This window comes from Vigna unguiculata, chromosome 2 (assembly GCF_004118075.2).
Source record: "Vigna unguiculata cultivar IT97K-499-35 chromosome 2, ASM411807v1, whole genome shotgun sequence".
Classification (NCBI taxonomy): domain Eukaryota; kingdom Viridiplantae; phylum Streptophyta; class Magnoliopsida; order Fabales; family Fabaceae; genus Vigna; species Vigna unguiculata.
The window spans coordinates 19,191,564-19,216,831 of NC_040280.1; the positions used below are offsets into that span (position 1 = coordinate 19,191,564).

Here is a 25,268-nt window from a genome sequence, read left to right on the forward strand (position 1 = left end):
ACAAAAATTTTGATGTCTAGCAAAAAATCATTCACTATTTGCAAAAGCAAGTAATAGGATAAGGAGTATATGAGGAATGTTGTTGAGCATATGAACTTTCCGAGGACTTTACTTTTCTAATGACATGAGTGACAAAAATTCTTATACATTGTTGATGGAGTTTTTTTTCTCATCCCCCTTCCCATTTTTGTCTCCATATTTTCTTCTTGGTCCACCATAACATCATTAGTCTCATCAACTCCATGTAGAGACAATACCTGACCATCCACACCACTCGTACTTACTCTCTCATCAACTGCCAAATTAGCTTCATAATAGTTTCCACAAAACCTCCTTTGAAGTTGAGGTTACTCTTCTCCTTGCAAAGCCATAGATATATCCCTCGTTGAATCATAATTCTCCTGTGCAATATCATTTGTAGTGTACTCAAAATCATAATTAATTTGAGGAGTATAAAGAGTGTTGTCTTGTGACCCAACAAAAGGGAATTCATGTTCACAAAATTTGACATCTTTAGAGAGATAATATTCGTGAGATTCCAAATCTTACAATTTCCATCCCTTTTTTCCATAAGGATACTCCACAAATATAAACATTCAACTTCTACTTACAAAATTTTCCCCATCATAATGTTCTTGATACGCATAACATAAGCAACAAAAAAAATTTCATGTTGTCAAAATCAGGTGTTCTACCAAATAATTTTTTCATAAGGTGTTAAATAATTAAGCACATTAGACAGTATGTAATTAATTAAATAACACGTTGTTGACTCACTCACCTCAAAATTGCATTGCTAAATGACCCTAGAATTTGAGAGCACATGTCACATTGATAACATGTTGATGTTTTATTTCCACTATTCTATTTTGTTGAGGAGTACCGACATAAGATTTCTTAAACACAATCCAATTGTTTAAAGAAAATTCATGCAACCAGTTAAACTCAGTGTCTTTGTCACTTCATACTTTCTTTATTCTTGTATTATATTGTCTTTCAACAAGGGTAACAATGTTCATAAACACATACATAACTTCACCAATAAACCCAAACTATGAGTAAATAATCATCAACAATTTTAAGTAATATCGCAACCCACAAGAAGAATGAGTGCATAAGGTCCCTAAAAATCAAATTAACTAATTCAAACAAACTACATGCAATATGTTCACATAATGAAAAATTATTCCTTTGTTGATTAGTACGAGGACAAACATCATAGATTCTACTATTATTGCTTATACTAAATTGACTCACATGGGAAATGAATGTTAACTCCTTGTCTAATAGGTGACCCAAACGTTTATTCCATAGATCAATTGACAAATCCTTGTCAAATCTTATTGCATGCAACTTCGAAATACCCTAGAAAAAAAGAAATTTCATTAGTCTGTTCACCTTCTCCAATCAATGTCTTCATATTCCGATCCTATATTACATACAATTCATGAATAAAATGAATGATACAATTGGAGACATCAATTGATTGTGATACATGTATTAAGTTGAAAGTTAATTGAGGCACAAAAAGAACCTTATCAAGATGCAAACCACCATTCAAAATCACGTCACCCTCCTTTGTAGTTGTGGCATCTATCCCATTTGGCAATCCTACTAGTATGTTTGTAATATTTTCACATTTATCATACAAAATAAATTTCATATACATGTTGTGAGACTCTCGTGTCAATAATCAAAGGAGTGTCATTCTCACCATGAAGACGATTCTTCATTTTGGGAACATTCAAAATATCAAGAAGTTGTCGTCATTATGCTGAAAACAAAATTAATTCTCCCAAGGATTTTTCTAGGCTCTTGATACCATGATAAGTTTTATAACAAGAAAACTCACGCCCCTTCATTCATTAGACAATCAATATATATAAAAAAATCAATTAACTTATTTCATTGATTAACTCAAATTAACTAACTAATTTTCACAAAATACGTTGAATTTGGAGTTTTATGTATATAAAATATATAAATCATATGTTTAAATCATATTACCTGTTTAAACTTTGTGTAAATCTAAAGACTTAAACTTACTTTCCATATATATATATATATATATATATATATATATATATATATATATATATATATATATAATTTACATGGTAAAGTTAATATAGAGCTATATATGTCTCATACTTTTACTATACGCTCCCATAAAGTTACCAAAAGAGTTAATCTAATAATAAATCGTTAATATATTATATTGTTTTTTTATTGATTTAAAGTGATTTTTATAAATGTAAAGTTCTTATTAAGCTCCTACCCAACAAACAACTCATTCTATAAGAAATTTCATCTTTCAATAAATTATTCCTAAGTATGAATCATATTGTCAAGTAACTATCATTGCTAAATGTTACCCACCTTAATAGTATTTTTTAATACCTTTTAGTTGGAACATGAGACCTTGCACTAAAGTGTCTTCTGTAAGGTGTGTAACAATAAGATGTATTATATATAATTAATATACTTTATGCTATATGATTTTCTACGTTTCTAAACCAAAATAATGACCTAATAAAGGCTTTTGGTTATGAGTAAGAAAGAGTATAAAACAAGAAAAGGCGATTCAAGAGACTATTCAGAGAATCTTTACTTCAAAATAAAATATGCCCAATTATTATTTTTTTAATCCCAATTTTTCAATTGATTCAATTTTAATAATGAATAGTTTTATAAAACCCATTATCTCTCCTTTATTACTGTATCAAATCAAAAGTAAAAATGCAAACTCTATTTATTCATTTTCTTTGATTCGCGTCCAACTACTGCAGTAGTTATAAAAGTGTATCGACAACTTTCCAAGAGGTTATAACTATTAATTAATTGAGATGTTTCTTATTTTGAATAAATGAGATCTCATATTCTCACATTATATTTTATATATCTATTTTTATTCATATATATATATATATTTTGATTTAGAAAATAGTTTAAGAATAGTAGTGATTTTAATGATGACACTCGATTATTTTATTCATAAAATGTTTATCTATAAATAGATTTAATATTAATCGAGTTTCATTTATAAAAATCATCATCAATATATTATCTTTTTCTATAACTTTCTCGGCCTTTTTTTTTTTAACTTTCTAAGCCCGATTTACTTATGTTTGAATATTTGAGACTACTAGTGGATTCATACAAAGGATTACACTTCAGACAAACTTTCTCTATTTGAGACTATAAATATATAGAGAAAAACATCGATAAAAGTCAATCTATTATAAAATAAAGTTGATAATAGAGAGAAGAAGAAAGAGAAAGAAAAAATCATAAGAGATAATAAAGACTAATTTTTGTATGTCTTATTACTAATAAGAAAAGTCTTATTTATAGATAGAAAATGTAACCTAGAAAGGATATAAATCAATTACACGGATAATTGTAGCACATCAATCAATCATATGAGTAATTGTAACAAAACAATGGATAACCATTAATTCATGACACTCCTTCTTGGATGTCCATTCATTGAAAAATGTGATTCGTTAAAACCTTACTAGGAAAAATCCTTTTGGATAAAATCCTAGTTAAGGAAAAAGAGTACAACATTATTTATTCTTTAATACAATATTGTTCATCACATATTCTATTTTTCGTCCTCATTTAAACTTATATCATTAAGATGACATAGTCCAATCTTGTGAACCGATTACTCAAAATTTCTCCTTGGCAAAGACTTTGTAAATGGATCTGCCAGATTTTCTTATGAATGAATCTTTTAGATCTCTATATCACTCTCTCAATTGAACAATGCACTATTGTCTTCATATATTGTTCATTCCATTTTTCTCGAGGATAGATCACAAATTTTTCACACATATTGAATTATAAACCTTAACCTAACACATTCACGACTTACCTCTTGTAATGTTAAAAATTCAACATAATTTGAGGATGTTGTTATGGTTTGTTTCACGGACCGCCATGAAATCATTGTGCAACCACATGTGAATAAATATCATGTTTGAGATCAACCACTGTGAGGATATGATAAATGACACACACCTCCATAACCAATTAGATATGATTTTAAATCATTTGGATAAAATAAACTCATATTTATAGTACACTTAAGATAACAAAGTATATGTTTTACTCTGGTACAATGTCTTCTTGCAGGTGAAGAACTATGTCTTGCTTAAATTTACAAAAAAAATGCCATATGAAGTCGAGTATAATTAGTAAGATACATTAGTACTCTTATAACACTAAGATATGAAACTTTTGGACCAAGAAGTTCTTCATCATTTTCTTGAGGTCTAAAACGACCATACAACCATTGGAGTGCATAATAGATGTGACTTGTCCATAGAGAACCTTTTAAGTACCTTCGTTATATAAGTTTCTTGATGTAAAAAAAAACACCTTTATTTAAATACATAATTTGTAATCCCAAACAACACTTTGTCCTTCCAAAAGCCTTCATCTCAAATTCTTTCTTTAAGCAATAGTTGCCTTTGACTTTGTGAGGTCATTAAGAGTTCCAACAATGTTTATGTCATCTATATAAACAACAATTAAGGCAAATTCATTTTGTGATCTTTTCATATAAATAGAAGGACAAATAGGATCATTTTTATACCCTTATTATAACAAGTACTCAATAAGACAATTATACCACATACGTCGTAATTGCTTTAATACATAAAGGGAATTGTTCAATTTTATTGAAGAATTCTCTTTAGAATTTGCATTGTTGGGCAAATTAAATCCTTTAAAGAGTTTCATATAAATATCACTTTAAAGAGAACTATATAAATAGATTGTAACAACATTCATTATATCTATATGCAGACCTTTTTGTGCAACTAAGCTAATTAAATATCGAAATGTTGATGCATGCAATACTAGGGAATATGTCTCTTCAAAAATCAATACCAGGTTTTTCTGAAAAACCTTAAGAAACTAACCACGCCTTATATCTAGTTATGCTTCTATTGTATTGTTCCATTTTGGCCAATCATTTCTTTGTCGCCAATCTTCAATGGTCATTGGTTATTGATTCGTGTTGTCACTCATAACATTCATCATTATATTATATACAAAAGTCTCGTCAATATTGAATTCATTTTGGTTCCACATTATCTTATTCATGACATAATTTATTGAGTTTTCAACAATTTCAGGTACTCAAGGTTCTTCTAGAACCCAATAATTAATTATGTCAAATAAATCTTTTGGAATTTCCAACTTTTCCATTAAGTCTTCTTGCCTTCTAGCTTCTTTTTTCTCATTCGAGGGTTTTATTATCTTTGGAACCAATAGACCTACCACGCTTCAAGTGTGTCTTTGGAACCAATAAGCCAACCACTCTTCGAGCGTGTTATGAATTAATATCAATTTTATTTAGAGCATTAATAGTTGATAAATATGGTTTAGTTACCCTTTTTGTGATAGTAAAAACATTTGGTAATTTATTGACTAATTTTGTAAATGAAGTGTCCTTTGAACTTATAGTTTACATTCTTTTGTACGAGGATCGAGACGAGATATTTATAATTCATTCCAACCGATATCATTTTCTAATAGTTTTCTTTCTCCCTCTAATGTTGGAAAACACTTATACATCAAAATGGTAGTTGGCAAATTAAATTGTAAATACATCTCTTGTTGATGGTTTAAGATATTTTATTATTGATGGAGAATCATATCTAACGTATATTATCAATCGTCTTTGAGGACCCATCACAGTCCTTTTGGTAGGGAAATTAGAACATATATAACACATTAAAAAAATTCTTAAATGAGAAATATTAGGCTACTGAAAAAAAAATCAATTGCATAATAAAATATTTGTGATAACTTACTGGCTAGATGCAAATCAATAATGTAGCATGCAAAATTGCATATCCCAGAGTAGCCATTGAAAGATTAGCTCTCATAAGTAATGGTCTTACAACCAGTTTTAGACGTTTTATTAATGATTCTACAAGTTCTTTTTTAGTATGAACATGTGCTACTGGATGTTCAAATTCAATTCCAATTAACATACAATGCTCATGAAAAGTATGAGATGTAAATTCACCAGTATTATCAAGATGACTTTTCTTAATCGGATAATTTGGGTATTAAGCTCTTAACTTGATTAATTGTGTTAATAACTTTACAAACGTCTGACTACGAGTTGATAATAAACAAATAAGTGATCATCTAGTTGATGCACCAATTAAAATCATGAAAAATCTAAATGATCCACATGATGGGTGTATTGGACCATAAATATCACCTTGTATTTATTCTAAAAATGATATTGTCTGATTTCTAATTTTTCCTATGATTGTCTTATTATCAAAATTCCTTTGTGAACATGTAGTATATGAGAAATCGTTGGACTAAAAAAGTTTTTGACTCTTAAGTGGGTGTCCACATGAATTTTTCAACTATTTTTTGCACTATAATAGATATAGGATGACCTAACTAATCACGCCAAACAAGGAATTCATTGTGATTTGTAAACTTCCGGTTTACCATGACATGAATTTCAATTATATTAATATATGTGTAGTACAAACCGTCCAACTGATCATGCCAAACATAGATTTCATTTTGATTCGTAAAATTCTAGTTTACAATGACATGCATTTTAATTGTATTAATATATGTGTAGTAAAAGCCTTAAAATAAGGTTGATAATTTCTCCAATACACATTGTTTATCTCAATATGATATCCATTTAAACGAATACCTTTGGAAATTAATAAGTTTCTATTAGAATTTTTGGTAGAAATATAGTAGCTCTTCTGGAGCCTTCAATTGTAGTAGAAGAAATAATGCTAATATTGACTTTTCGCATAACCAAACAAAAAAGAAATATTACCCTTGAGAATTGTATGAGTTGTTGTACTATCAACAAAACACAATATATATGTTACTCTATATAACACTACTGCATACCAAATAATCATACATATAATTAAATTTTAATGGACTTAATAACCTCAATTCGTTGTTGGTACTGTTCAAAATTAATCAACTTCGCAAGTCATATAAAATAAAACTAAGTATTAACCATCATATCTAGAAATCTTTGAACCTTTATATGTTAATAGTATAACAAAATCAAAATCATATATTCATATTAAAACTCCTAATTTACATTCTTACACATAATATGTATATTTTAATATATCATTAACTTAAAATATATCCATTTGTAATATATGTATAATGTATAATCTTGATATTTAAATATCTCCTTTCACACTTTTATAATAATTACCATATAAGATTTATATAATAATAAATGATCATCGTACATTCATTGCGTATATACATTCTATAATACAAAAGAAAATCTGATTTTTATACCCATACATAGTACCAACATTAGACATGCATAATTTAAATTAATATAGTAAAAATACCATAGAAAATTTACCTTACTTTAAATTAAAACTTCTATTACAATATTGAATGTTAGAAAAAACAATAAAATATAAATAATAATTATAATAATAATAATAATCATAATAATAATAATAATAATAATAATAATAATACAAAGATAAAAATTGATAAAACAATTCTTATCACAAAAATAAGATTAAAAGATAAACTTGTAAATAAAGAAAGTATTTAGTATTTAGGAAGAGTCTCAATTGAGATATGAGCACTCTCGTTATAGAGAACACTCTCACTACTACAAATTAAAAAGAGGAAAACATGAGAGATAATAGAGATCGACCAATTTATATGTGTCTAATAAAGAGTAATTAATTATAAGACAAATTATAGCAAGTCAATCAATGTAACTATAATAAATCAATGGACAATCTATTAATTCATAACACAACCTCATATTTCATGTTATCATGATTTCTTACGGGGTGGATAGGGTACGGGTAGTAATTCCCCCGTGTACCCGCTGGATAAATATCTCTCCGTACCCATATCTATATTTGTCGGGTATCCGTTATGTGGGTACCCACATATTTTTTTTAATATCCACGAGTACCTACAAGTATTACAAAAAAATAAAAATAAAAATTTAACAACATATTTTAATCGTAAATTCAAATAAAATACAATACATAACATTCATAAATTTTAAATCGAATCCAAATAACCCATTTATATAGTGTTGAATGACAGTTTACAAAGAAATATTTTTTTTTTAAAACTAATTGATAAAAAATAACTCATTCAAAATCAATATGTTAATATTTTAATCATGTTTTTTTATTTTTTTTAATTTAAATTAAAGTATAACATGTACGGGTATCCACGAGTACGAATATTATGATACCCATACCTATCCCGTTAACATGCAGGTATTAAAAATATCCGTACCCATTACTCGCGGGTATCCATTTACAATATTCATTTTTTACTCATTGCAGATTTTATCCATACCCGTTACCTGCGGGTATCCATTTATAATATCCATTTCTTACTCATTGCGGATTTTATTCGCGAATACTCGTGGATTAATTTTTTGACATATATATATATATATATATATATATATATATATATATATATATATATATATATATATATATATATATATATATATATATATATATATATTCTAACGAAACGTGCAGTGCGAGGAAATCACTTAAACGATGAGAACCTAACAAATTTTATAAAAGTAGTGTTGATTTTTAAAGAGATAATATTATAATATTTTAATAATAAAAAGATAAAGTTATAAATAAGTCCATTTTATAAAGGAAGCCGACTTAAGATCAATTTGATTTGCTTCTCTTTATAAGAGTTGGAGAGTATTTTTGAGACAATGTCTTGTCTCGAAGATATAATATTCTTGGGTGTTGCCTATCACTTGACAGAAAAAGTTGAGTTCTAGTCTGATTCACTTGAAAAAGATATTAGTTTATATATGTTTAACTTTTATTAATTTGTACATAATAAACTTTGAGATATTAATTAAGTAGTAGTCGTTTAAACTTGTTATAAATGTAACTTTATAATGATTTAATGTAATTTTAAAACTGAAACTGAAACTGAAACAAAGTTTTATTTTTGTCTTTTAGGAAGCTTTTATTTCTGTTGCATACTACATTTTTTTTCCTAACTAAAAAATTATTTGTATAGAAAAATAAAAGAAAATTCCTTTTGAAGTGTATAGAAAAATAAAAGAAAATAAAACAAAATTTCTCTACCCCCGAACTTTTTCCCCCCTTATAAGTTATATTAACCTTACAGTACTACAACTACAATTATTACATTTTTATCTTACATAAAGAACATAAAATTTAATACTATTTTACATCATATATACTTATAAATAGAACATCATATTTTATATAGAAACTCATCCAACCATACTTATAATTAATAACTAACAACATAGAATTTTTTTAGTTGACTCTCATGTGATATTTAATTTAACCTAAGAACGATTGCTTGCTTTGCATCTGCCATTTTTGTTGCTTTGAACTATCTTCCAAGGTACTCAATTTCTCTGTCCATGTGATATACAACTTTTCTGAAATTCAAAGCTTCCTAACAGTTTCCGAAAAGGAAACAAATAAAAAAAAAATAAAAAAGCGAGATATTGGGTTTTGAATACTAATTTTATATTGATGAAAATATTTACTTTTTTTTTCTTAGATTTAAGATCAATCTTGAAGGTTAAGAAAGGGGTTAGATTCATGTTTAATATAAACCATAAAAATTGCCATCAAACATGTGATGTGAAATTAAGTATTGTGGCAAATAAACATGAAGAATTTGATTGTATAACATATGGTGCATGTGAGATGAGTAAAGTGTTCATGCATAATATTGCAACATTTTATGTTGCCACAATTTGAAAAAGTTTTTTTTTTATGTTATATTTCTTCCGTTTTTTAATGAGACATTTCATGATAAAAATATGTTTTTTAATTGTTCTTTTCATTAATTTTTTTATTAAAGTATTTTTAATTATTTTAATTTATAAATAATATATATATTGGAATGAGTTTGCCTGTACATATTTTCTAAACAAATATTTTCTTAATAAAATACGTACATTTATGTTTTTTTACGTGTTTGTTTACTTTGTTCAATTTAAAAATAAACATTTTTCTGCTTCTTTTAAGAAGTAAATCTAATCTACATAAATAAATTATTTTTTAATTATTTATTTTGAAAACACTAAAATTTAAACAAATTTAAATTTTTATTTTATATATCACTAACTTCACTCTTTCCGGTTTCTGGTAACTCATATCTAGAAGTCATAATTTCTTAAATAAATTTACTCTTACACATTGGTAGTAAATCTACTCAGATTATAAATAAAAATAATTAGTAAAGAGATTAACAGATATTTTAACCATTATCTATAAATAAATTGTATTAAAGAGATAAAATCATTAACTTGAGAAAGTTATGGAAACGTTTGTTTAAATTAAAGCACGTTATATCTATTCATATCGCTACGCCAAAATTTAGGATTAGTTAAACAATACAATAATCTTACAAGTCAACCTAGTTAAGAAAGAAAGACGGTTTTTACATCATGTAAAATTTAAATGGAATAAAGATAAAGTTAATTTGACTAATTAATCGTAATTGAAATAAAAACTGTAAAAAAAAAAAAAGAAATAGGAGAAACGCAAATTGTGTAGCAAGCAGTTTCTAATTTTTTTTCTTATTCAAAAGTAGGGAGTCAAATTTGTAATTGACTTTTTTTTTCAAACTCCAATTGATATTGTTCCTTGCATAAAACTTAATAACTAAACGTAATTAGAAGTCCTTGAACACATGACAGTTTAAACGCAATCAACTTTATTATATGTCTGATATCTTCTCTATTTTTTTATAATATTTATTAAGTTCTTACAAACTTACAAAAAACAGTACGTGTTTTAAGTTGGAAAAAAATTCTATATTTTTTGTAAATTTTTAAAAATAAAAATATATGCGTAATTGCAATAAAATATTTGAAAATAATTTAATATCTAGATTAACGAAATCTGTTACATAGATTTCATGAACATGAATTTTATATTTGTGAAAAAGTAGCATTTGTGTGTACGAAGAAAGGAAGAGTGAAGAGTTGGTTAGATAGTAGTAACAGTAGAGAATATCCCATTAACTAAAGTGAATTGGATAAAAGTTAAGGAAGAATTTGCGGAGAGAGAGTATTAATTAATATTAATTAATTAGGAAAATGAAATAATTAGCGGGTAAGAAGAGAAGACGCAGAAAAGGAGTGAAAAGCGAAAACGTGTGAGGCACAATGGTAGTGGCGGTGTAACGCTTTTGTCACGGAAAAACTATGGTCTACGGAACGGGACGGAGTTAGATCTTGATCTTTCACTGCCATTTTCTCTCTCTCTCTCTCTCTCTCTCTCTCTCTCTCTCTCTCTTTCTTTTCTCTATATAAGTTCTCACACCTCTTCATTCCTTTCATTCCCTCCTTCTTCTCTTAATTCTTCTTTCTTTCTTTCTCTTTAGATCTCTCTTTCATTCTTCATTCAAGGTAAATTCCACCCATCTCTTCACAAGCACACCTTTTTCTTTCTTCCATTGTTACTCCCTTTGATTATTTTCTTTGTCTTGCCTGCAACTGACTTTTTTTTTTCCACCAACCCAGTTTGTGTTTTCTTGCCGTCTTTCGATTTCGACTTCTGGGTGTTATTGTTTTTCTCTCAAATGCCACCTTTTCTTTTATGCGGGGTTGTTTGATTTTTAATTGTGGGTGGGTTGGGTGATCACTGGATCTGTCGGTTTGGCTGGTTCCGTGTGAATTGCGTAGGTAGATCTGGTGGCTGAATTTTTATCATGTGGGGATTCGGATTACGCATTGGTTTCTTGCTTAGTATATTCTTGTGATGTTTTAGTGTGTGCATGTGTTTATCAGCTGAGCGTTTCGATTATTTGTGTTTAACACTTTGCGTTTTTGTATCTAATGTTGTTTCTGTCTCTGGATCTGTTTGTGTTTGTGTGTCTGCTTTGCTTGGGAATTGTGGATCTTGTTCTTCCTGTGGTAATTTTCGTGATTGCGTAGCATTCTCTTGGAAATGCTGTTGTTGGGCGGGTTTTTGTCGTATGGTCTTTTCAATTATACGCGGCTTTGGGTCTTGATGTGTTTGATTTTTTATCTTGTTGAGTTGTGTTGTGATGAACGAACATTTTGGGATTGAGTTTGGAATTTGCATTGTTTGTGCGTTATTTTGAGTGTGGAGCATTGGGTGTTTTTGTGAAGCAGGGTGGTAGATACGAATAAGAAATGGTGAAAATTTGCTGCATCGGAGCTGGTTATGTTGGTGGGCCAACCATGGCTGTGATTGCCCTGAAGTGTCCTGAGATTGAGGTGGTGGTGGTGGATATCGCCGCTCCACGAATCAATGCGTGGAACAGCGATCATCTTCCCATATACGAGCCTGGGCTTGATGATGTGGTGAAGAAGTGCAGGGGGAAGAACCTCTTCTTCAGCACTGATGTGGAGAAGCATGTTGCTGAGGCTAACATTGTCTTTGTTTCGGTGAACACGCCGACGAAAACTCAGGGGCTTGGAGCTGGCAAGGCAGCTGATCTGACATATTGGGAGAGTGCTGCTAGGATGATTGCTGATGTTTCGAAAACAGACAAGATTGTGGTCGAAAAATCAACTGTGCCTGTGAAAACGGCTGAGGCAATTGAGAGGATTCTGACTCACAACAGGAAAGGAATCAATTTCACAATTCTGTCAAATCCTGAGTTTCTTGCTGAGGGTACAGCAATAGCAGACTTGTTTAAGCCAGATAGAGTCCTCATTGGAGGTAGGGAAACCCCAGAAGGTCAAAAAGCTATTCATGCTCTGAGAGATGTATATGCACACTGGGTTCCTGTGGATAGAATCCTTTGCACCAATTTGTGGTCTGCTGAACTCTCAAAGCTTGCAGCCAATGCTTTTCTGGCCCAGAGGATCTCCTCAGTGAATGCCATGTCAGCACTTTGTGAGGCAACTGGTGCTGATGTCTCACAGGTGTCTCACTCAATTGGCACAGACTCAAGAATTGGACCAAAGTTCCTGAATGCCAGTGTTGGGTTTGGTGGATCATGTTTTCAGAAGGACATATTGAACTTGGTGTATATCTGTGAGTGCAATGGCCTCCCAGAGGTGGCTAACTACTGGAAACAGGTGATTAAGGTGAATGACTACCAGAAAACCCGGTTTGTGAACCGTGTGGTGTCTTCTATGTTCAACACAGTTTCAGGGAAGAAAATTGCTGTTCTGGGTTTTGCTTTCAAGAAGGACACTGGTGACACTAGGGAGACACCTGCCATTGATGTGTGCAAGGGCCTATTGGGAGACAAAGCCAAATTGAGCATATATGATCCTCAGGTTTCTGAGGACCAAATCACGAGGGATTTGGCCATGAAAAAGTTTGATTGGGATCACCCTGCTCATCTTCAACCTCTTAGCCCCACTTCCAACAAGCAAGTATCTGTGGTTTGGGATGCCTATGAGGCAATCAAGGATGCACATGGTATCTGCATCTTGACCGAGTGGGATGAGTTCAAGAACCTTGATTACAAAAAGGTTTTTGACTGCATGCAGAAGCCTGCTTTCGTTTTTGATGGCCGAAATGTTGTGGATGTCAACAAGCTCAGGGAAATTGGCTTCATTGTTTACTCCATTGGCAAACCCCTAGATTCATGGCTCAAGGACATGCCTGCAGTGGCTTAAAGGAAAAAGTTTAGTTTGAAGTTCCCTTTTTGGGATGAATGTGTTGGTCTTTGCCTCATCTTACTGATATGCTATCATCATGCAAATCATATAGTTTAGATTTCTGTTACTGTTTTTCTTTCATGTTACTTTTATTTGATCAGGTTTTACTCAAGTTAGAGAGCTTAATTGCTTCAGTATCATGTCTTTAGCTCGCTAAAAATCCTTATTTGTTGACCTGGTTTATTGTAATAAACAAGTACTGAGGATTTTTTATACAACGGATACCATTGGTTTCATGATTTCTCCTCTTTATTTAAGAGGAATCACCTTCTTACTCTGCTAACATTACAGGGCTTGATTGAGAATAAAAAATGACTCTGCAAATGATTAAGAAATGAGAAACCTTGTCTAGTTCTGGCTTTTGTTGTGGGCAGCCACAGACAGGGAAATCTGCATAAAGTACTATAAAGTATGAAAAGCTAAATTATTTATTAATTATTAATAGACCACGTGTTGCTTGAGGGCTTCATAAATTTTTCTCGTGATGTTTGAGGAATGTTGTGATTTTTAATGTACTGCACCCTCTTTTTTCACATCCATCAACTTTGATATAGAAAATCTTCTGATACTTTTAATTTTTTTATTACACAGCATAGTACCTACAAATATATTTTGTCGTTTTCTTTCTTCTAGACAATGCCATCGTTATTTGCATAGTCCTTTGACTCTTAAAATATTTGACATTCTTTTTGTTTTGGTCTAAGCAAATGCAGAGGAAAATGAATTTTTTATTTGATTGTGAAAAAACACAATTGTTAGGAATACAAATTTAAATGTGTTTCCTTTTATTTTTCGATAATTTAAATTTGAAAATTTGATTTTTTTTATCCTGATTTTCCTTTCACTTAGGCCTATTTCTGTTTAAGCCTTTATTTGCATTTACTACTCTTTTGGAAAGTGTTAGATGCTTATTTAGAAAGAGGTGAAGGGAAAAACGTGATTGAGAGAATATTTAGTGGAAATAGGTTTGTTTCACAAATTCTTGAGAATGATTATAGGCAATAGAGAGTATTATATATGAAAAAATTATCAAAATTTTCAGATTAATTGTCTATATAAACTTGTGATGTTATGATTACAAAACTACATCAATATAGCACTATAGTCTTATAGGAGAAGTAACACTATTGCAGCCCTGACATCATCACTAACCACACAAACGTAAAAAGTCCTCTCTATATGCAGATCTAAAAACCTAGTGCTACATATCAAAAGGAAAGCATGGACAAAGAAGAAATATGAAGAGAAGGAAGGAAGAAAAAAAAAAGCATAAAACGGTAAAAGTGTCTCTTGTTATTTCTCTCTATGTTTTTCTACTTTTTCTACTTACACAAAACACCAGGGGTTCTATCTTAAATTTATCCCATAATAGAAAGGGGGAAAAGGGAAAACAACTTTAACAACTGAAACACTAACCCTAACAACAAAAACCCTAAATAGTAGTGTTTCAACATCCTCCCCTCAAACCAGATGATGTATATTCATCAGACTGAGCATGGGAAGAATGGTTTTAAAGGATGTGCGATGGAGACCTTTCATGAAGATATCAACAGGTTGCTCGGAGGAACAAATCAACAACAAATGGAAGAGCTTGCTTTGAAGTTTCTCTCAGACAACATGGCAGTCCAGATCGATGTTTTTGGTACACTCGTGGAAGGTAGGATTGTGAGCGATCTGTTTGGTAGATTGACTATCACAGTAAAGGATAGCTTGGTCTGTGGTTTGAACATGCAAATTGTGGAGGAGGTAACTAAGCCATTGAAGCTCGTAGGTGGTAGTGGCTAACAAACTGGCTTAGCAAGTGTACAAAATAACTAATGTCGGTCTGGAGTTAGTTAGATATAACAACTTTCCTATTAGGTGTCTATAGGAATAAGGATTTTTGACAGGCTTAACTTTATCAAAGAGGATTTAGTGTTGTTCATGAGAGGAGTCTGACTAGGTTTGTAGTCTAGCATCCCTGTTTCATATAGAATATTTAGAGCATATTTTCGTTGACACAAATGAATTCCCTTGCTAGATCTAGCCACTTCAAAACCCAGGAAGTATTTTAAGGGTCCTAAATCTTTAATTCTGAAGGCTTTGTGTAAGGAAGTCTTTATCTTGTCAATTTCAGTCATGGAATTTCCTGCCAAAATCACATCATCCACATAGATAAGGAGAACTGTGAAAGTATTTAAGCTCTCTTTAGTAAATAAAGAGTGATCAAATTTGGATTAGAAGCAAGGAAAAAGGATAGTTTAGCAAAGCATTGACGACTAGTTTGTTTTAGGCCATAGCGAGATTTGGTTAGCCTGTATACTTGACTTGGTTTGGGAATTTGAAGTCTTGGCGGTGGGTTCATGTACACTTCTTCATCAAGGTTCCTATGTAACATGCATTGTCAACATCCAGTTGGTTTATATACCAATTTTTGGTGGTTGCAATGGCTAAAAGAACCTGAGAAACTATCACCTAATTTATAAAAAAACACCCATTTGGAGTTGAACTAGTTAAGATATTAATTTTTTTTTAGTTGATTGATTGATCATGTGAAACTTTACAAATTTGGAAAAGATTGATGAAGACAAGATAGAGAGATTTTAGAATAAAATGGAACTAACTTTAAAACACATTTTGATTAATTAGGATTGACTTGTAGTTAATAATTTCTTAACTCGTTAAATTGTTTAATAGAATTAGAGAGAAAAGATATTGGAAGTGTTGATGCTTCAACTGTTTAGTTAAACTCTCAGTTTGGGTCCTCAATAGCGTTTTTCACTATTCCGTATGTTCATCAAGTCTGTTTGATGTTATCTTTTGAGTTGCTCATTCTGGTCGAGCAGTTGTTGATTTGGTTTTGGATGGTGCTTATAGAGTTCAGTTCCATTTCGTGTGTTTTTTTAAAAAGTATTGGGTTGGTAGTAGGGATGGACAAGTGAGGACAACAATCTTGGATTTGAGTTCGGATCTTGGATTTGATGAGACATGTGGCAAAATCCTAAACGTCTTTCTTAGGTAAGTTGGTCTCAACATGGAAAGATCAACCTGTAAAATATTCTTCGATGCTTAGGTGAGTAAGAGTGTAGAATTTGTTTAGGATATAAGTAAAAGTATGATAGATGATTGAGTGTGTCATACTTTCATATTTGAGTTCCTTATATAGACTTAAGAGAATATGGTTGTTGGCGAATTTTTGTACCGTTATGGACCACTTTTAAATTTTTTTACTTGATTAGACTATCATTATCTTTTTTCTCAAACTAAATCCATTTACTGTTCAAGTATAATTCCTTTTGGGTGAAAGATTAAATTATTTTTTTTTTGAAGAACGAATCCTTAGCAACATTTTTTTCTAGTTTTCTAGATTTATATAATTATTTATAATAAATTACTTTATAAAAAATTAATAAGTTTTAACAAAATCATGTGAATATAAATTTAAGAATATATTAAATTTAATATTTATAAGTTAATTGCAACTAAAAAATTTAAAGAGTCATTATAATAAATAAAATAATTTAAATATATTATAGTTATGATAATGGAAAACTTATCGTAAGAAATATCGTAATTATGGTTTTTTTTTTGTAAAACTAATTTTGATAAATGTATGTAATTATGGTTAAAATAATTTATATAATAATTTTTCGTGTGTAATAAATTAGAAAAATAAAATAAAATGTTAACTATATAAATATACATTTGTATACTTCAATTCAAATCAACTCCCTAGACATCTATTACTAATTACTTTTCTCAAAACCATAAATTTTATTACTAAGTAATTTGTATTTTGTAACTGTTAACTTTAATTTGAATAACTAATAACTTCAACAAATAATTATCTAATTTAAATTTAAATTTAAATATGAACTTTTGAATTTCATACTTTTTGTACTTTTAAATTTTTTATAAAAGTCTATTAAGAAATTTTATATTTTTCTATATTTTAGATTTATATATTTTTTTCTAAATAAAGCTTTTTTAAAAAATATTCTATACTTTTTTAATATTTTCTTTAAATATTTTTTTATAAATAAACCTAAATGTTTTAGGTTAATGTCACTAATTTTCAATTTTATATTAAATCTGTTTTTAAATATTTCCACCTATAATTATATTATTATTATTTTATTTTATTTTTCTAACTTATTAAAAAAATATTACTTAAATTATTTTAACCAAATAAATTTACATTTATCAAAATTAAAAAAAAATCATAATTACTATATTCAATTATAATTATTTTTCTATTATCATAATTACAATATATGTAAACTATCTTATTTACTATAACAATCTTCAAATTTTTTATCATCGATTAATTTATACATATTAAATTAAATATATTTTTTAAATTTATATTCATCTGAGTTTATAAAATATTATAAATTTTTAATAAAGTAATTTATTATAAATAAATATACATATTAAATTAAATATATTTTTAAATTAATTATAAATTTATACATATTAAATTAAATATATTTTTAAATTTATATTCATATGAGTTTATAAAAAATTATAAATTGTTAATAAAATAATTTATTATAAATAAATATACAAATTTATAAAACTAAAAAAAATGGCTGAGTACTCATTCCTCCAAAAAATAGGATTGCACTAGTAAAACACTTACATAGTTAGAAAAAGCACGATTAGAATTTAGTTTTTCTCAAAAAAAAAAAAAAATGAATTAGAACGGTAACATGATTTAGTTTGGAAAAAAAAAAATATCATCTACTCAAATCAATAAAGTTGAAAGTGGCAATAATGGCACGTAACTAACTCATAAAGTGAGGGTGTAACGAGCATTTGTATTAAAATACCTATTAATTGAGTAACATTGCCAAGACATTAAATAATGTGTTTGGAGAATCTGGAAGGATAATGATATTTTGATTCACTTTTTTGACTTATTTTTAACCTACTATTTCAATCATTCTTCATTTATCTATTTCTTTTTGTAGTGGTGTGATGTGATGATCCAAGGGTGATTGAAGTGGTAAGTTTAAAGTGGGTCAAAAAAAGTGAGTTAAAATATCATTATCCAATTTAAAATTCTTTTAAGAAAAATGATATGTTTGATGAGAAAATTAGAAGAAAATTGAAATTGAAAAATTTTAAGAAAGTATTTCAAATAACTAAAATAGTATAATTTGAAATTTACTAAAAAAAAGGAAGGAAATTGAAATTCCCCCAATGTATAGAATTGGTTAGGATAAAAAATAGTCTACAAGTTTAAAAAGTCAAGCCGACCCGACCTAGGTCAAAGGTCAAACCAGGCTGGATTGTGTCAAGGGTTGAGCTAGATCGAGCCAAGTTGAAGGTTGCGTTGGGCCAGTTGTTGGTTCTTTCTAGGTTTAAACATGTGTTTGTTGTTGAGGGTGCCGCTAGTGTCTACTGTAGTAGGGACTTGTATATTTCTTTATGCTTTGTGCTTGCTAGCTTGGATAGGGCGTTCGTTCGCGTATTATCTCCTCTAGGTATGTGTTGTAATTTTACCTCATCGAAGCCAGACTTCATGATATTGCGGACTAGGTGGTAGTATTGAAGGAGTGTCGCGTCCTTAATCTGAAATTCGTCGTTGAGATGGTCCACCGTCAACTTAGAATCAGTTTTGCATGTTAGTACGCGTACTCTGACTTCTCGTGCTAGCGAGAGTTTGGCTAGGATGACTTCGTATTCGGCTTAATTGTTAGAGGTTTTGAAGGCGAAGTGCAAGGATTTTTCGATGATTTACAACTTTTGGTAGGTTGCCCAGTACAGGATGTCTGTAACGTCCTAGCCAAAAATTACTTATTTAAAATTAAAATAACCAAAAATATTAGTAAACTGCATTTATTATTGAAGTAACTTCCCTTACCGCGGGAAAATTAAAACTTTAGTTTATACGCACCAAAAGTTAAAAAAATCCATAAAGGCGTTCAACGCTTACAAATATAAACTATTCATAGTAGCCAATTACAAAAATAATCCATGACAATAATCCCATGTAAAAAAATTCCCATGTTGGCCCCACTTCGACTCTAAGTATCCACATGCCCACCTGCATCAACATCTGCTCCCATGTAACGAGTTACATGATCATCGCCAAACACACACAGAAAGAGTGAGCTCAAAATAAAATATACATCACAAGGTACATTATAATAACAATTAAAACCTCTAACACTTTTGATACTCTCCAATCCCAGACCCACATACTTGCATCTTCCTCTGGATGCCTCTTGATTCCACACCCTTTGATGAGTACATTGATCGATCTTTGCTGCCACGAGTGTCTACTTGCCCCTTCGACTACAGGCCACCACCTATAGTCCACACATGGGAATAAACTTGTTGCGGCCACAATCCGCAACACCAAGTGGAGTTCCACAATACGAACCACAGTCTGTATTTGTCCAAGACTACCAAACTCGTTGGATAACACCGAGGAGGGCAATCTTTCAGAACCTGTCCGTACGAGCCATGATCTCGCACACTCCACTAGACCTCTAAAACCACCAGGTTACAACCTCGAGTGGCCACGTGTTATCCTAATACAAGCTACACTCGTAATTGGGCCCCCAACAAAGCATCGCCTCAAGACCCCCATCCAAAGTCGTGTAGAATCCTCATCGTAGTCTAACTCTACACCCAAAACTGCCTGACGCATCCCTCGCGTTGCTAGGCGAAAACTGGTTCTAGACCGCTTGGTGGAGACCTCACGCCGCCAGGCACCATGCACTTTCCAGAACCTCTGTCAAATCTTTTTCGTCTGGCGGGATCACCCTTTCCGCATGCATCATGCATTGTAGGCTTCTCTTGTTTTCCCTTATCGCCTGGCGGCACACCCCATGCCGCTAGGCGCCACAAAAGTAGTGTCACTACTACTGGTTTTTTGAAACTTTGGAGCAAGTTCCAAAGAACCCCAAGCACTCAACATACAATCCATAATATCTAATATGCTTATCTAGTCATAATCACATGATTGGATCATAGTCTAACACAATCACAAACATCATGAATTCATTACACCATCACTTGAGGTTTCACAATAATCTCTTAACATTTTATTTTATCAATTAATAATGCCACATTGAATTTAACTCTAAAAAAGTTTCTGCAACATTCTTTTCATTCCAAATGCATTATGCCAAGCCCACAATTTATCATCACTACTTGATCATATGCACTTTAAAGACTTCCAAACCAGCAATCATGCGTATTATATATCTCCAGCTACAGACATCCAAACTAAGATCACACAGTTCAAATTATAGAGCAACATGTTATGAACCATCTATCCAAACTATAGAGCAGCATATTATGAACCCTCTGTCCAAAATTCAGCTAAATCGAATGGTTAACGAATTAGGAAATGCAATTTTACGAAAACTGCGCAGACTAGAAAAATCGTAGTAGCCTAGCGACTTGATCTTGCGCCCAGCAAAACAAGACCAGCAGCGATCTAGCGCCTAGCGATAGGAAAAATCCAAAAAACAACGTTTTTCCTAAAGAGATGCCTACTCCACACGTCCCAAACATCCAAATACGTGATTCAATCATGCAATTCTTCGAACATTCAATCAATCATGCGTCCTACATTCATATGCCCTCCCAAGCACCAAAACAACATATAGAATTTCATACAAAAATAAAATACAAAACTGCATCATTATTCAATTTAAAGTCTACATACATTTACGTGGTTAAAGAAAAATAAAAGCACATGTGCCCAATCTCACCTAAAAATCACGTTAACTATATGTCCATTATTTAAACCATACCAATATCCAATCACAAAAGGAAAGAGTAATAATTATGCCTAAAAAATGAATAATCGTGAATTATATGCAACATGAAATTTGAAAGGAATTTCTAGCCCGGCCCCACAATAAGATTCTATGGTTTTATGTCCTTTCTTTCAACCCCAAAAGTCCTAATGCATGGTTACAATGGAAGTAAAGGAAAACCAAAAAGAAACATGTTGCACCAAAATATAACATGAAGAGAGATACTAAGGAAACCGTACGGGTCTGCACACCAAAGCTTAAAGAAAATTAGATTAGCTTGTGGCCCATGCATAATGATCACATCAAACAAAAGTTGTCAGGAAAGCTACTTCTATGTATAATAGATGGGTTTCTAAAGAAAACCACCAATTAAGCTATACGTGATATGAACTAAAGGAACAAGAGAAAAAGAATTACAATGCGACCCATGATTATCTAACCATTAAATAAAAGAAATCGGCACTGCACCAAATGTAAATAAGGAAAACAAAGCATTGGTGACTCCACATACAAAAAAGGAGATAAGTAAAAGAGAACCAACTAGGTTACTTCACGCGACAAACAAAAAGTAAGAGAAAACCATATAACCTATCTTTGCACCCTCTAGAATACTCTCACTGCACCATAACCATAAAAATAAAAGACCAACATCTATGGCATTCAGTCATCTATGGTAAGCATAAAACACTAGCAGAAATCAAAGTCAAGCTACAACCAATAGAAAACAAAATCAGCTTCCCCTACCTGAAATTTTTGCTACAATGATTTCCCTTAGCATTTGTCTTTGCTCCCAATTCGTCCTACCTTTGAACCTCCAACCTTGAGACCTTCTCCCAGCCCTCTAACACTCTCCCAACTCAACTTTTGGGATCCTAAACTTCCTTGGTTGGTAGCCACACGAAAATTAAGTGAATTTTCCTCACTTTTCAGCTATAAAAAAATTAATTAAATTAATTTTTCCATTTAATTGGGTCCTTAAAGCTTAATTAATGTGTCCAGATTCGTGGAACCTATCTCCTGCTCTTCATCTCCTAAATTCACTCCCGAGGCATAAATAAATGATATGATTTTACTTTAGCTAAGGTTTGAACCCACAACCTCCCAATTACCAAATACATGCACAACCATTAAACTAATTCATGTTTCTTGGTAATTTCTACTTATCTGTGATTTTATATTACTACTCTAGTCTCAAGCATACACGAAAAACAATAACATAATTAAATTAACAAATAATTGGCATACTTTAGACTAAAACCCAAGTCCTCTCAACATAATCAAGTACTCTCAACCATTTGAGCTAATACTATTCCACATCATAATTCCCAACATTAAATGTTATAAAGGTTCCCACTACCCGCATTTATTAAATAATTATTTATTTAATTATTTAAATTCCTCGAGTCTTACATTCTCCCCAACTTATAAAATTTTCGTCCTCGAAAATTGGATTTACTTGGAAATCGATGTCGATAAGACTATCTCATCACATACTATACCATTCTCTCATAACCAACTAGTTTCCTTTCTTGCACACCAACGCCTTATGGAAAGAAATTCTCCCTTGTGCACCAACGCCTCATGAAGAGAACAAGCAACAACCCTTGCCTGCTCACTAAAATCCGACAAGACCACAACCCTTACTTGTTCACCAAAACCCGATAAGAGCGTTGCTTCCCCTAAGACTGACAAGCAACAATCATTGCATGCTCAACAAAACCCGATAAGAGCACAACCCTTACCTGCTCACCAAAACCCGATAAGAGCACAACCCTTACCTAGTAAGAGCGCTGCTTTCTCTAAGACTCACAAGTTGGAACCTTTGCCTGCTTACCAAAATCCGACAAGAGCACAATCCTTACCTATTCATCGAAACCCGGTAAGAGTGTTGCTTCCCCTAAGACTCACAAGCAACAACCCTTGTCTACTCAACAAAACCCGGTAAGAGCGTTGCTTTCCCTAAGATCCACAAGCAACAACCCTTGCATGTTCACCAAAACCCAGCAAGAGCACAACCCTTACATGTTCACCAAAACTTAGTAAGAGCATTGCTTTTCCTAAGATTCACAAGCAACAATACTTGTTTACTCAACAAAGCCCAACAAGAGCACAACCCTTACCTGTTCACCAAAACCCAGTAACAATGTTGCTTTTCCTAAGACTCACAAGCAACAATCCTTATCTGCTCAACAAAACCCGACAAAAGAACTGTTACTAAGTTTAGAAAAAAGTCTTACGGTAGAACAAAAGCCCCTTTTACCCAACTCATCAAAGTCCTATGGGTAAAAGTGCAACCCCTTTTACTCAACTCTCCAAAGTCTTCTGAGTAAAAGTACAACCTAACTTTACAGATATGAGAGAATTTTTACTTTACATCAAATACACAAGCAACCATAACATTCTTCATCACCATATCATTACCCAAACATAACAATTCCCCCTAGCATGCCTCATACCAACATCGGAACTGATACCTCACTTACTAGGTGGATGTACCGCTTCTGCTCCTAACATCGTAAACACCCTTCCTACTGCCTTTGGCTTATCTCTGGGTGTCTTTTGTAGTTGTCGTGGCACTTCAAACTTCCCCTTCTCAGGACAAGAGTTTGCGTAATGACCCAACTTGTGACAAATGTAACACTTCCTCTCATCCGGCTTCGCTATCGAATGTTTCAGACAATTTCGTCGAAAATGGTCTCTTCCGCATTCGAAACACTTCATTGTCCCATTTCCATCACATTGAGGTCTAGTGTAGGGTTTCTTATGTCATTTCTCGCTGTTATTACTGCTATTATGAGGTGTCCTCCTAACCTGACTTAGGTTCACCTCTAGTTGTTCCATTGTCTTTGCTCGTTCCACCAAGACAGGGAATTCTCGAATCCTCAAAGGTACGAGGAACCTGATCAGCTCATGCCTCAAGCCCCTCTCAAGCATTAGCATTCATAACTACGTACCACAAGCATTAGTATTCAAACACAACACACAAAGTTTCGCAATCGAAACACGACAAACTCATTTCCCAAGGCCCAAAATCTTTTGAAAACATTTGCTTTGATATCAAATGTAACATCATGATTTTTTTATATCACGGAAAGTTATAAAATGAGCATTTTTAGTGGAATGATTATCGATAAAATGAACTTAAGAAAAAAAATTATAATTTAATCTATTAAAAACATAGTTCAAACATTAATTATCTAAAATTTTTAAATAACAACGACATTGAAAATAAATTACATCGTATTTAATGCGTAATTTAACAACTTAATAAAAATGAACATAAATCTCGATTTCACCCCTTTCTCTTGTCGATCTATTCCATGTTAGAATCATCTACAATATCATATGCTCCCATATAACACACACGTTATACGATCATCGCACACACAACAAACACACAAACAAATAAGGGTAACATAACCACAACACTTATATATAGAAGAACTATAGGAAAATAAGTCTTTGTGAATAATACTCAACATAGCATCCAAAAATTGGGGTGTTATAGCCAGCATCTATTTTGGCGTGCTTAGTGGAAAAATAAGATTGTGATTATTGGGGATGGATTTTGGTATGAAATGGGTGTGATTGTATGATGTAAAGATATTCAATTAGATGTGTTGAGGCATGAGTTATAATTAGGGAGTCATATGAAACTTGAAGTGATTAAGATATAGGAAGAAAAATGAGTTAAGATAGGTTCTGTTCACACACTAAATCAATTGCATGATTTGGAAATTTTAGAGATCGTTATTTGGAGTATTTCAAATACATGCATGATTTCTTGTTAATGTCAAATAAACATTAAGATCACT

At 31.4% G+C, this 25,268-nt stretch overlaps 1 protein-coding gene across 1 annotated transcript; it reads left to right on the top strand.

Annotated features, from left to right (window-relative positions):
- Positions 1–11,208: 11,208 nt before the first annotated feature.
- Positions 11,209–13,929, top strand: LOC114173343 (UDP-glucose 6-dehydrogenase 4). The gene is made up of 2 exons (XM_028057663.1): positions 11,209–11,458; positions 12,188–13,929. Exon 2 carries the CDS (start codon positions 12,209–12,211, stop codon positions 13,649–13,651), a length of 1,443 nt encoding a protein of 480 aa, XP_027913464.1. The 5' UTR covers positions 11,209–11,458; positions 12,188–12,208; the 3' UTR covers positions 13,652–13,929.
- The last annotated feature ends 11,339 nt before the right edge of the window (positions 13,930–25,268 follow it).

Coding starts and splice junctions, on each gene's coding strand:
- LOC114173343 (XM_028057663.1), top strand. CDS start 12,209: ATGGTGAAAATTTGCTGCATCGGAGCTGGTTATGTTGGTGGGCCAACC.